Raw genomic sequence first — 12,889 nt, 5'->3', positions numbered from 1 at the left:
TCCCCATAGTGGCTTTTCAATGGGGGGAGAGGGACTTCTTAGAAAGCCAATGGCCACCCAGGGCTGTGCCCTGTGTGCTGCATGGGGTTGAGCTGAGCATGGCTGCATCCATTACTGCAGGTGATGCACATCTACAAGCGGGCAAAACTCTTCCTTTCTCCCATTGACCACGTTGAAGTGTGGGGAACATCATTTCACCCTAAATTAGTCATGTTGAGTCTCTATTTTCAGGCTTCACCTGGTGTATGAGCTCATTGATGCTCCTGATTCCCTCTTTGGATGAGCAAAATGACACCTAGACTTGGACATCTCACTGCTGCCTGCTGGGACCAGCACCTATATGGGTGGTGGAATCTCCTTGTGCTCACAGCTGGAAAGATGTTGTTCTTGATCCTTTTGGGGCTAATTTCTGCCTTGGTAGTGCCCAGAGGAAGGATGCCAGCTTCCCCAAAGGGCTGGTTGTCCTCATAGCAGGAGGAATCCAAGACTGAGCTAAGGAGGGTTAAAAGCTAAGCTTAGGGGTTATATATTACCTATATGGAGGAGCTCAGGACCAAAACCAGAGGGAAGACCTTGCTGATGGTTCTGGCACCAATAGGGCCAAAGGTACCTTTGCGTTGTGCCTACTTCCATGATGCTGGGAAAGTGCCCATGCACTCAAGAACACTTGGATCAGAGCTTTCTCATGCCTGGAGCTACATGAATACACCCAGGGAGAGCAAGACTTGAAAACACATCTTCTGGGCCATTTCGTATAGGTGGGTATCTACTTTTGAAATGAGATTTCTGATATGCCAGAGTTTTTAAGGCTCTTTTATGGCCAAACTGGGCCCTCTCCACATTTTAGTGAGGAGGAAAACGTGGAAAAACAGACATGGAAGTACAAAAACCTGCTGTGTTCGGGTCAGCATTTGGTGGCAGAGGTTGGGATTGCTTTGCTATCCACAGCCAGAATCTACTCCATTACCATCTATAAGGCTGAGAATCATTGTTGCTGCTTGGGGCTAGGAGAACCCCTTGGGTTGGACATGGGTAACCCTTTCCTTTCCTTGGAGCTGGAGCATCCTTAGGACCACAGAGATCCAGGTTTGGCCTCGTGTCTTACCTTTAGACACCAGGTCACCAGAGCAGAGTCCTCTGTGATGGGGATAAGCCCCTCTGCAACCCTAATAGATGCAGGATTCGGGCTTTGTATTAGTTTGTTTGAAATGGGCTTGATTATTTGGTCTGTTCCAAGTGCAGTGGCACATAACAAAACACAGGCCATTAAACATGGTTTAAACCTCTCCATAGCTCTGAAAACCACAGCCTTTGCATGTTGGAGGTGTACTACATCAAATGAAATGGAGAAACGTTGTCCCTGCATCCATAGGAGCAGTTATTCCTTGTTAAACCCTTCTGCTTCTACGTTCATTCCTTGTTTCCTGCATCAAAACCCATTTAGTCTTTGTGCTAAAGGCTGTGTTCTTCCACCTTAAAGCCAGTCAATTCATGAGACACCCTTTGCACGTGTTTGTCCCAGGTTGCTCATACACCCTGGGATCCCACACATGAGTAAGGTATAATTAGGGCTTATAAAGGAAACTGTTGAATGTCTTAGTGATAAATGGTAATTACGGGCTGCCAGGGAAAGGAAATTATACATATTCCCTCTCATAGGGGGATTATGACCAGCTTTATTTCATTTGATCCTGCTTTCTTTCCTGTGTTAAACCTCATTAATTCCCTGAAAGAAACTGAAGGCAGGTGATGGTGAAATAAAAGAGGTCCCAGGCTGTGATCCAGAGCCTTAGGCAGGCTCTACAGAGTGGAAATGCAGGGTTAAGGGATGCTCTTTGTTGAGTTTTTCTGGCCAGTGGCAGGATCTGCGTGCAGCTCGTGGTGATGGTGACCAACCATGAGCTTGCCAAGTGTTTGATTCTGCTCCTGTACATCTGTTGGTGTGATGCTGTGGAAGACTCCAAGGTGGAAGGGCAGGAAATGACGCCTCACAAGGAGGTGGGATGGCACCAGAGATGTCCATGCAAGAGAGCTGCAGGTACTGGAGAGGCTCAACTCAGGCTCAAGGTACCTCTTTCACCAAGCACCGCTTTCTCTCCAAATCCTTTGGAAATGGCTCTATGGGCAGAGTGGGCATCACTCCTGTCTGCTGCCTTCCTACACCATTGAGGTGCTCAGGGCAAGCTGGCCATGCTCAGGTACTGAGGAATGACCATCTCCACATCCCTAATGAAAGTTGGGGTTGTTCAGCCTGGAGAAGAGAAGCTGCGTGGAGACCTCAGAGCAGCTTCCAGTGTCTGAAGGGGGCCTACAGGGATGCTGGGGAGGGACTCTTCATTAGGGACTGTAGTGATAGGACAAGGGGTAATGGGTTAAAACATAAACGGGAAGTTTAGATTGAATATAAGGAAGACGTTCTTTACTGTGAGGGGTGGTGAGGCACTGGAATGGGTTGCCCAGGGAAGTTGTGAATGCTCCATCCCTGGCAGTGTTCAAGGCCAGGTTGGACAGAGCCTTGGGTGCCATGGTTTAGTGTGAGGTGTCCTTGCCCATGGCAGAGGGTTGGAACTGGATGATCTTAAGGTCCTTTCCAACCCTAACTGTTCTATGATTCTATGGCTTCTGGTACCCATGTAATGGTTTTTCCAACTCTCTTCTTGCAGTGGACACTGTGAAGTGTGTTTGCAACACCTGAAAGGTCCCTGCACCCAACTGCCCATACATTGAAGGATGTTGTGTTGGAGAAATCTGGGTAGATGCAGGGGAAAGGAAAGAAATACTTTAAAAGCCCAAGGAAAAAGCTATAGGACAATGTCAAATCTGGCTGCTGTTCCTGTTTAAGCCCTGAAGGGTTAATGCCTCAGCTCTAAAGCACCAAGAAAGACGAGGGGTTTTCTCCTTGCTTGCGCGCTGGCCTCTCCATCAAACTCCTCTTGCAGCACCTTTTGATTTCAGGCCATGTGGCTGAATGTACCGTGCTTTTTCTCTCCTTCTCTTTCCTCCATCATCCTTCTGGGCTATTTCTCATGCTTTTCCTCACATTGGGAAATGAGCAACCCTGTGCAACTGCCTGTGATTACAGGGACTCTATCTGCAAGCAAGCAAGGTCTCTGCAAGGGGAAGGCCTGAGGGCTCTTGGGTTTATGGAGCTGAAAAACATACACACGTTACTGCTTTCATGGCTCACTTGCCAAGGAGTCCTAAACTTTGCTCTCCTGATTCATGTTTTCCTGCTTGCTCTTTGCTCCCATGGCTTTCCCAGTGAACAGATTCATGTTTGTGTTTCCCTCCTCTATCCATTTACTTTTGCCTGATGAGGAAGCATTGCAGAAGACCTCTGCATCTCAGGAGCACTGCTTCAGACCTGGATGCAAGCACTGTCAGGTCTCTTGCTGCATCCTGGCAATGACTGAAGTGCTCCAGATCCTAACGCAGATCTTTTGGCCTCTGCATCCTCCATATGTTGTGGTATTGTTTGCCCCTTTAGGTGATGGTCGGGTCCAGATGCTGGGATATCACCTCTGTTAGGATCAGATGCCTGTGAACTCAAATGTTTCAGTGTTTGATGTGGTCTGAAGCACTGCAGATTCAGATATTGGTAGAGATGTTGGTAATGGCTTTTGAATGCCCCATCACAGCTGTAGCAGCAGGGGGGTGATTTGTGAGCTAGGGTGAAACCATGGGATGGAGGCTCATGGAGAACCTGCAGGCTGGCTCAGATGTAAGGAGGGAGCTTGCATGAAGTTAAACAGAATGAGGTGCACCTGAAGGAAGGAAGCCAGGAGAAGATGTGAAGGTAAAGGGAAGGAGTGATGCCTGTGTGGAAAGGCACAGATGAAGAGGAAAAAGGAGTGCTTGGAGCTCTGAGTGCATTTTGAGCTGAGAAGGATGTTTCTGGCTATCCTTGTCTTTGTCTTCCTTACCCTCACATGGGACTTGTCACCTCTAGGAGGGATTTCTTCTGGAGTTGCCACTGGAGTATTTGCTGACACCAGCAACAGCGCAGTGTAAATGCATTGTAGGTCCCTGCATCCTGCAGAGCTGCAGAGGGAGGTGAGCTTTTAGGAAGAGTGAAGTAGCCCACATATTTGGTGAGCTGTCCCTGATGCATAATGCTGTGATGCATGAAGCTGAAAGCACCATTCCCTTGCTGCAGGGAGCGAGTCCAGGGTGAATTAAGCATTCAGAACATGACACCGGATGGTGTTTGGTACCTGAGACAAACTGGATGCTCCAGGTATCGAGTAGCCTGTGCTATGGGTGAACAGGTCTGCCTGGAGAGGCTGTGGCTTGTTCACCACATCCTAGTACCATGGGAAATGCAAGGAAAATCCCAAATAGCAGGTGACTGTTGATATCTGGGGAGAAGAAAACATGAATGACAATGAAAGACCCCAAAAGCTGGGGTTGTTCAGGCTAGAGAAGGCTTAAAGGGAGATGCCCAAATGTAAGTATGTGAAATACGTAAGGGAGGAAGAGTTTAAGCTGTTCTCTACATCCACCATGAGCAGGGCATGAAGTAATGTACTTAAGATGTACAATGGGAGACTAGGCATGGGGGGAAAACCCCCCAGCTCTTAACAGGAAGCTAGTTAGGACTGGATTAGCCTGTCTTTGGGGCTGGTGGGATCTCCATCATTGAAGGATAGATAACACTTAGATTTAACACTTAATGTGCAGCTGTAGCCAGCCAGATGGAGCTGACAGTGTTTGGAGGTCTCTGTAATCTCTGTTTTCCTGTCAAATCCCGTGTGCTCATAGGTAAATATTGACCATACCAGGAATGTGAGTAACAAACCTCATGGCCCATTGCCAGCAAAACCGTTGGGTTTGGTCCAGTGCCCTGAATTCCTGTTGCTGAAGGAGGAGGGTTGGGCAAAAGATGCTGTGGTTTGGTGATAGGGGAACTAAACACATAGCTTAGGGATCCTTGTAAGAGGTAACAAATACTGCAAGCCCATGGCATGGGTTGGTAAGAGCTCTGAAGGTTCAAATGTGCTCAAAAGAGGTGGCTGGGGTCACTTGGTAACTGCAGGGTTTATGCCAGCTGATGGGGACAGCAGGATCATATATACATGTCATGTACACCACTTGCCAATGGCATAATGCCCACATCCCCCATCTGTGCCCTGGGTAATTCAAGAGCAGGATCGCACCTTGCCACATGAGATTGGCATCAATTTTTCACTATGGGGCGACCTGCTGGTGCCAGGATCTGATACTGGTGAGCTGCTAGGGATGGCTTGACCCCACTGTATCCAAGAGTGTGTGATCCCCTGTGACTGGGCTGGATGGGGAGACACGTCTGTCTCAGGAAGGCATTCAGGGCATGGCACACTTGGGCGCTGCTTAATTCATAGCGGTCCAAACTGAACCCCTTTTGTCTCCCTTCCATCCTTTATCCTTGCACTCCAGCTGCCAGCAGGCTGGGACATTTGGGAAGGGCTTTAGGGATGCACCGTTTCAGTTTTAACTTGTTCCTTATGGCTCTGTTTTACTTGTGCTTTCTGCAAACTGAGCTGGGTTTTTTTGGAAGCATCAATGAGCAAGGATTTATCCATAGATTCCTGCAAAGACACACTGGGCCCTGACTTACAAACTATTTAGGTGTGCATTTCATCCATGTGTATAGTGCAGCAAACGGTTCAGTCTTGTCCTTAAATGACTGTTATCAGATAAATCAGGGAAACGGGGTGTCTTAAGCTGGGACTTGGCAGCAAACAGGCCTGGATTTGAGTATAGAATCATAGAATCAGAATGGTTTGGGTTGGAAAGGACCTTAAGATCATCCGGTTGGCATGGGCAGGGACACCTTAACACTAAATCATGTCATGGTTGGTATGGACTCAAGGATACGATGGCACTTTATAATGCAACAGAAAACATCTCTGGCTGTCTCTGTATTAAAGTGCTGGATATTGGTGCTTCTTGGACACACAGGACTTTTTGCTTCTAAATCTGTCCTTGCAGTATTTATAGTGCCCTGCTGGGTGAAGGCCTCTTTGCTGGCACAACCCCCTGTGCTGTTTGCTTCACTGTTAACTACATTGGTTGCAATTTACCACCAGGTTATTTCTTTAAATGCTTCATTATGAAGAGATCCTGTTTGCGTGCAGATCCTGTTTGTGTGCATCTTTACTGCTTCTCTTTCTGCCCCCGAAAACCCCTGCCACATAAAGCTATTCCAGTCAGGAAACAGTTTGTTCTGAAGGGATCAGACCATGCAGTGGTGTGGTTTTGCCAGGGTAAGAGCTGTGTACCTGGAGGGTTTTAATCCCTTTCCTATACAAGCTACTTAAACTGATAGCAGGTTGTAGGCAGGTCACAGTGACGTTGAATTGATTCCTATGGTTAACCATAGGCTCAGGCTCATCTACCATAAGTTGGGAATCTGCATGGAGTACTTAAGTTAGTGATTTCATTACCCAAAGCTCTCCGTATAGCCAAAAGGAGGCAGGGGTGTCCCTGCCCATGGCAGTGGGAGAGGAACTAGATGATCTCTAAGGTCCATTCCATCCCAAACCTTCTATGGTTTTGGGATTCTATGGTTCAGAGCACCTAAGTTACTACCAGGAGCAGCACAGACTGCTGAGGGGACTTGAAAAGCCCATGCTCTTTGCTTAGACATCTCAGGTCTGTAAAGTCAGGTGGAGATTCCCCAGCACCTTTTCCTGCAGGTCTCAGCATCCTCTTGAGGAATCTTCCTCCTTGTTTGCTGATACAAAAGCTGATGAAAGGAGGGTTATCCCCATAACACCACGGTCTTGTTCCAGGAGGAAGATGAGATAAAGCCGCTCGGATGGAGGCCGGTTCCAGCAGCTTCAAGAAGCTCAAGTTTGGGAAGCTGAAGGTGGTTCGCCAGCGCTTGCTGCAGCGCTATGAGCATCAGCCCTTCGTCTCCTGCCTGGCTGGTTTCTACAGCTGCCAGTGGAAGCGGTACCAGCGCAGCAGGGCCGAGCCTGGGCAATGCTGCTGCAAGAGGGTAAATTAGCTCAAAACCAGCACAGATTTCTGTGTTAGGGCCAGGGCAGGCCATGCTCACAACTGCTTGATGTTGTGGGGCAAAGGCATCCCTGCCCAGCATCGTTTGGGGCCCAGTGAGACCTGTTGGGTGTTAGGTGTTAGATTCTGCTCTAAGTGCTTGGATCATTCTATGATTCTATGTATTGCTGTGTGGCAATACAGTTTTTCTGTGCCACCACAGAGCTATAACAAAGGAAAGGACCAAACCCTCCCAACATCTCAAAGCCATAGGATCAAATGAAACACATAATATTTAGGATGGGTGTGCAGTAAGAATTGCAAAGAGGGCTGCTACATGGTGCAGTTCCCTCTCGTGTGAGGTGCTTAAAGCCCTGTTCCTTTGTGAAGGCATGAGATCTGCTTCCCCTGTAAGTAAATAGTGCAGAGTATGCTTTTGAGGACATTCCCCTGGTCACAAGGGACAGGGATGGAATTCCTCTCCATATCTGCATCCAACATCCAACCCGTGTGTTTTAAGAGCACCCTATCAGTATTTGCAACATGCTCTGATAGCTTTGGGGCAGGCAAGGCTCTGACCACTTGTCCTTCCTCTCCCTCTCCAGCGGGAACGCATGTTTTTCCCATTGCTTGTTGGAGCTTTCTTTTTTTCTCTGGTCTTTCTGTACATGTGTGGGGGAGCGAAGAATGACTACAATAACTTTGACTGGTGAGTACCACCTTGTTCTCCTCTCCCACTCCTTGGGCAGGTCTCTTGGGTGGCTGGGAAGCGATGAGCACCCTCCCCAGTAGCTTCAGCCATGAGGCAGAGATTTGGCTCCTTAAGCTCTTGGTTGCAGCATCCACATTGAGTGGTCAATGACTTCAGAGGTGCAGAGGCTCTGCCTTTTGCTTGGCTGCCACTTTTACCTGTAAGTGGGAATTTGGAAGAAAGGAGAGAATCATCATCACGGAAGTTGTGAGTGGATTAAATACCTCTTTCCTTTCCTTCTCCGAGTCTTTTCCCCTCCTCCTGTTTCCTCTGAGGATATGTAGTGGCTGGCATCAGAGGCATTGAGCCAGCTCTCTACAGAAAGAGAATTGTGTGTTCCCAGGCTCAAAAGTAAGGAATAACCAGCAGCGATTTATGCAAATCCTCTCCTTCTGCAGTACATAGGCAACAGTTATGCAAATCTGGCCCCTGGAATTAAACCAGCTCAAATATTATGGGGAGGAAAGGTGTGGTAATGGTATTCATCTTTATCGAGCCTTTGGGTAAAAGGAAAGGTTCCCTCTCTCCTCCTTGGGCAATCCCTCTGCATCCATCCAGCTTTGTGGTGTTTTCTGCTTCAGATCTCCCTCCTGTTGTGATGCCTTACACAACCACAGGCAGTAAGATGCACTGTTGGCTTGAGCCATGTCATCTTCCTGTCCCCCCAGGCTGCCTTGTGCACAGCAAGGTGCTGTGTCTTATAGTCAGACTGGGAGCTCTCTGGAGCAAGCCCATCCATTTGGTCCTGTGTTTTATCGCCCCAACACATTGGGGTATTAGTCAGGTGGTTAATGCAGTCATGGATTTGGGGAAGGAGGGTCTTAATCCCTTTTATATGTTATAGGGTAGGTTATTCCTCCTTCCTTCTTTGTTTTATTGCTTTGAAAACGTCACTTTTCAAGGAACAGGGCTGTTGTTCCTCTCCATGTGCTAAACACAAACCTCTATTGTAATATTTCATTGCTCTTCAGGTATAACTACGAGGCCCTGGGCTTCTGGTTCCTCTGGTCTCTTGTTCTCCTGAGTGTGGCTGCACTCTTGTTCACGTACATCACGTTGTTATTGGTAAGTGATGCTCCTTGTAAGGTGACTGTGATTTGTAGTCCTAAAAAGTAGACATAAGGATGGCTTTAATGTGTCAGACCAAAGCTCAACCTAGCCCCAACAGTGGGTATCTGTGGAAGATTTGGAACACAATAAGTGTTTAACAGTCCTTTCTCCCCGTGTCCCCTTGCAGATGACCAATTTCAGCTCAGGGTGTCTAAACCAGATGTAGTTTTCTCCCTATGATTTCCCTTCAATGAGTGTGTCCAATGTCTCCTTGAACCCAAGGAGAGTTGTGCCAGCAGTGGCTGGATTTAGACTTGGGGGAAGCAGCGGGGAAGTATGGGGCTGTGAGTCACGTAGTGATGCTATGTCATCAAAGCTGAGTTATTCCTCTAATCCTCAATGAAGAAGCTCATTAGAAGAAGGGGAACGTTATCAGTGAAGCTGCCTTGACTCACTTAGCTTTGCTGGAGGGCTTCTCTTCAGATATAGACAACAGATGTGGTCACAAAACACTGTTTCTATAGCATGCCTCTATTCCTATAGAAGCAATATTCCTGAGATCTTCACTTTTCCAAATCCTGTGCCATTTTCTCTGGACTTGTGATCTGCTCCCTGCTTTGCTTACTTATGGAAACATACTTTATGGAACCCTACTTATGGAAACATACTTTATGGAATCCTACTTATGGAAACATACTTTATGGAATCCTACTTATGGAAACATACTTTATGGAGTCCTACTTATGGAAACATATACTTTATGGAAACACACCAAGCCAGCTAAAAGTTCTAGCTACTCATCATTGTTCTCTCTCCTTTATGAGGAAACTCCCCCAAATAAAGACAGATGTCCCTGCCCATGGCAGGGGTTTGGAACTGAATGATCTTAAGGTCCTTTCCAACACAAACCACTCTATGATCCCATGATTCTATGATCTGTGTTTCTGCCTTCTGCATCCGCAGCTACAGGTTAAGTAATCACTTTAACAGCAGGGACTGGAGTCCACGTTCAGTCTCATCCCTGCTCCAACTTCCACTTTGAAATGCCAGGTGCTGAGGGTGAGGTTATGGCTTTGACTCACCCTTGTGACTGACAACCAGCTTTTATCATCGATTCCTGCTGTTCTTACCTGCTCCCTCATGTGTCATCATAGAGGCCATCTGTAAATTGCTCATGGCAGGGAATCTCTCTTTGCTTTGTGCATGCAGTGCCTTAACACAATAGGTTCCTGGGGTCCTTTGTCCCTGCTGGGGGACGAATAAACAGTGGCTTTTATTTTAGTGCTAGCCATCAAACCCCCAAAGTGATAAATAGGACAGCGTGGCCATGCCCACAGTGATCAATAGCATCGTGAATGCTGTGCACTAACAGTGCTCGGAGCAGGACAAATAACAGCGTTTGATTACAAGGGCTTTGTGACTCTAGGGCTCAATATGGGCTATTCAGCAAAGCCTGTGTGGCTTTCCCATTGACCATGGAGTACTATGGGTGGTTTGGTGGCTGAAATGATACTTTGGGCAACTGGGAGCATTGGCAGAGATGCCCACTTGCTGTGGATAACTCTGAGATTCTAACCTCAGCAGGCTGTGGATCTGGAGTCAACCTCAGGATCAGACTAACCTGTTGTAGCTAGAAAGGAGCTTTAGAAAGGACTTTCTTGTCATGAGGAGCCTGAAGATCCCTGGGGATGGTGCGTCAGCTTGAGTGTGCTCTGACTGGATCCAAACACCAAACAGCATCCAAACAGTGGATTTTCTTAGAGGGGTTTTGTGTCTTTGTCAGTGTGAATGTGAGACCGTGAGCTATCAGGGCAGGTGATGGGCAAAGGAAGATACGCAGTGAAATTGGTGTCCTGTATGGTTCAGTTCAGTCTCAGTCCCACTGACTGGAGGATGTGTAGACACATCCTTCTCCCCACCCCAGCAGCTCAGTTCTGTCTATTGAGGATAACAACATTTGCCTTCCTCAGGAGGGTGAGCGTGGATAAACCTGAAGAAATACAAGTAACCTGGATGCTACCAAACAAGTCCTACAAGAGAAACACATCAGAGGTTCCCCTGCTCTAGGGACAGCCCTTGCAATGAAGGTCCGTTTGCTCCTTGCTTTCATGGAGCTGTTAAGTGACCCACCTGAAGATAGGTATTTCTAAGGGCCCTTGCCCAGCTTGATTGCATCCCCCTGTCACTGTGTCTCATTTGACAAGATTGCTGCATTCATCTGTTTTGAGCAGTGAGCACTCGGAAACGTGAGACCCCACGCTGTCAGAGCTGTTACCTAAATAGCATTAGGGCTTGAAGGAAAGGGGTGTAAGGAAAGTTATCATGGAGTTATAGAATGCTTTAGGATTGAAGGGACCTTAAACCTCATCCAGCTCCAAACCCTGCCACAGGCAGGGACAGCTTCCACTGGAGCAGCTTGCTCCAAGCCCCTGTGTCCAACCTGGCCTTGAGCACTGCCAGGGATGGGGCAGCCACAGCTTCTCTGGGCACCCTGTGCCAGCGCCTCAGCACCCTCACAGGGAAGAGCTTCTGCCTAAGAGCTCAGCTCAGTCTTCCCTCTGTCAGTCACTGCCACCACTGGTGCTTCCACTCTCTCAAAACAAGCAGGGTCACACAATAGTCCCATACCTGCATGCAGGGCCTTGTGATGGCAACTGTGGCTCAGCAATGCTCATCCTAGCAGGGCTCTACCAAGGATCACATCTCCATCACTGCAGAGCTTCCCTGTCACAGCATCTGGCCTTTCACTGCAGCCTTTGATGAGCCACCCAGTAAAACACTAAGAGCCTCACAGGCCCATAAGTGCATCTCAGCCCTTCCATATCTCATAAACCTATCAGTGTGGGTACTGTATGGCAGCTGAATGACCCTTACACACTTCAGACAACTGATGGCCTAATAGGTTGCACCAGTGATGAATTACATCCCATGATCTGGTTGAAGAGTGTTGAATGGAGACTTCTTTAAATGTACTTCAAGTGTTCACCCAGGTGATGTTTCCTTGTGGTGTTTTACATCAGCAGCCCATCACATCATAAAACCAAGCACTGATGCCCTTGTTGGAGCAGAAAGGTTTTTCTAGCGGCCAGTGCCTGGTCTGGTTTTGTCTGTGAGGACCATACCCTTCCTTAATGATAGCTCCCAATTGGAGCAAGCCTGCTTGCATGATCTTATTGTGAATCATTGAAGCAAGCACTCTTCTTCCCACTGGCCCCCAGGAGCTGAATGAAATGCTGCACAAACCCCCCTTGCTGCCTGCTCAAAGATGCTCCCTGTCCACAGGCATCACTGTAATTCATTCAGACAATCAGTTTCAATTAATTCAGCTGTTATCCCTCCCTAAGACAATTATCTCATCCCCATTAGAGCTGAAAGCTTAAGCTGAGGGTGTCTGATTGTGGGAGCATTGATGCTCAGTGGAGGAGAAAAACCTTGCTCAGTCTTTCGAACACTAACAGATAATATTTCCCTCTCTGCAGTTCAACCGTGTTTGTCCTAAGGGTTTTGGGGAGGTGGCTTGTTACTGTACAGAGTAAAGAGGTTCTGATGTGTTGTGGCCTCTCTGTTCATAGGCTAAGAGAGAACTCACACAGTACATCAGCCTTGGGGTCCAAAAAACGATCTCAAGCATCGATCCCTAACAGTGTAGGGTACCAGCCAAGTTCTGAGGAGCTGCATGTTTGCCAGTAGGTGAATATAAGGACCTCAATACTTGTGGCCATCAAAGTGAGCAGGTATTTTAGGTGAGCTGAGTGTCTGAATGCCTGCCTCCATGTCCTTGTGTTGGTTCAGAGGCTGCCTGAGCCTCCCCAGCAGCACTGAAATAAGTACAAGGTCATTCCTGTGCTGAAGTAGAGTGGGTTTAAGTGTCTGTTGTCCATCCCTTGGCAGGAGGAACTTGTGGTCAGTGAATCCACTCAGAAAGAGGGCAGCAGAGGTGCAGTCCTTGCAGGAAATCCATCTCTCTTGCCACTGGGAAACATCCTTTAAGTACCACTTTGCAGGTACTGAAGGGGGCCTATAGGGATGCTGGGGAGGGACTCTTCATTAGGGACTGTAGTGATAGGACAAGGGGTGATGGGTGAAAACTGAAACAGGGGAAGTTTA

The 12,889-nt window shown here is 47.8% G+C and overlaps 1 protein-coding gene across 4 annotated transcripts in view; it reads left to right on the top strand.

The window, feature by feature from the left end:
• The window catches only part of GDPD4 (glycerophosphodiester phosphodiesterase domain containing 4), a 38,007-nt gene that overhangs the window by 7,057 nt on the left and 18,061 nt on the right, over positions 1–12,889 (top strand). For 3 of the 4 annotated variants that reach the window (XM_061351412.1, XM_061351411.1, XM_061351409.1), the window contains exons 2-4: positions 6,774–6,982; positions 7,587–7,690; positions 8,704–8,797. In XM_061351412.1, coding sequence (XP_061207396.1) covers positions 6,800–6,982; positions 7,587–7,690; positions 8,704–8,797 — 381 coding nt within the window. In that variant the 5' untranslated portion in view covers positions 6,774–6,799. Of the gene's footprint in view, positions 1–6,546; positions 6,634–6,773; positions 6,983–7,586; positions 7,691–8,703; positions 8,798–12,889 lie in introns of those variants that run through there. The other variant, XM_061351410.1, reaches the window with a different exon arrangement.

The sequence above is a fragment of the Neopsephotus bourkii genome, unplaced genomic scaffold (genome assembly GCF_033783945.1).
Source record: "Neopsephotus bourkii isolate Nb327-2 ecotype Australia unplaced genomic scaffold, CSIRO-AGI_Nbou_v1 NB_580, whole genome shotgun sequence".
Taxonomy (NCBI): Eukaryota; Metazoa; Chordata; class Aves; order Psittaciformes; family Psittacidae; genus Neopsephotus; species Neopsephotus bourkii.
The sequence above is the reverse complement of the archived record's forward strand: the minus strand, read 5'-3'. Positions and strand labels throughout refer to the sequence as shown.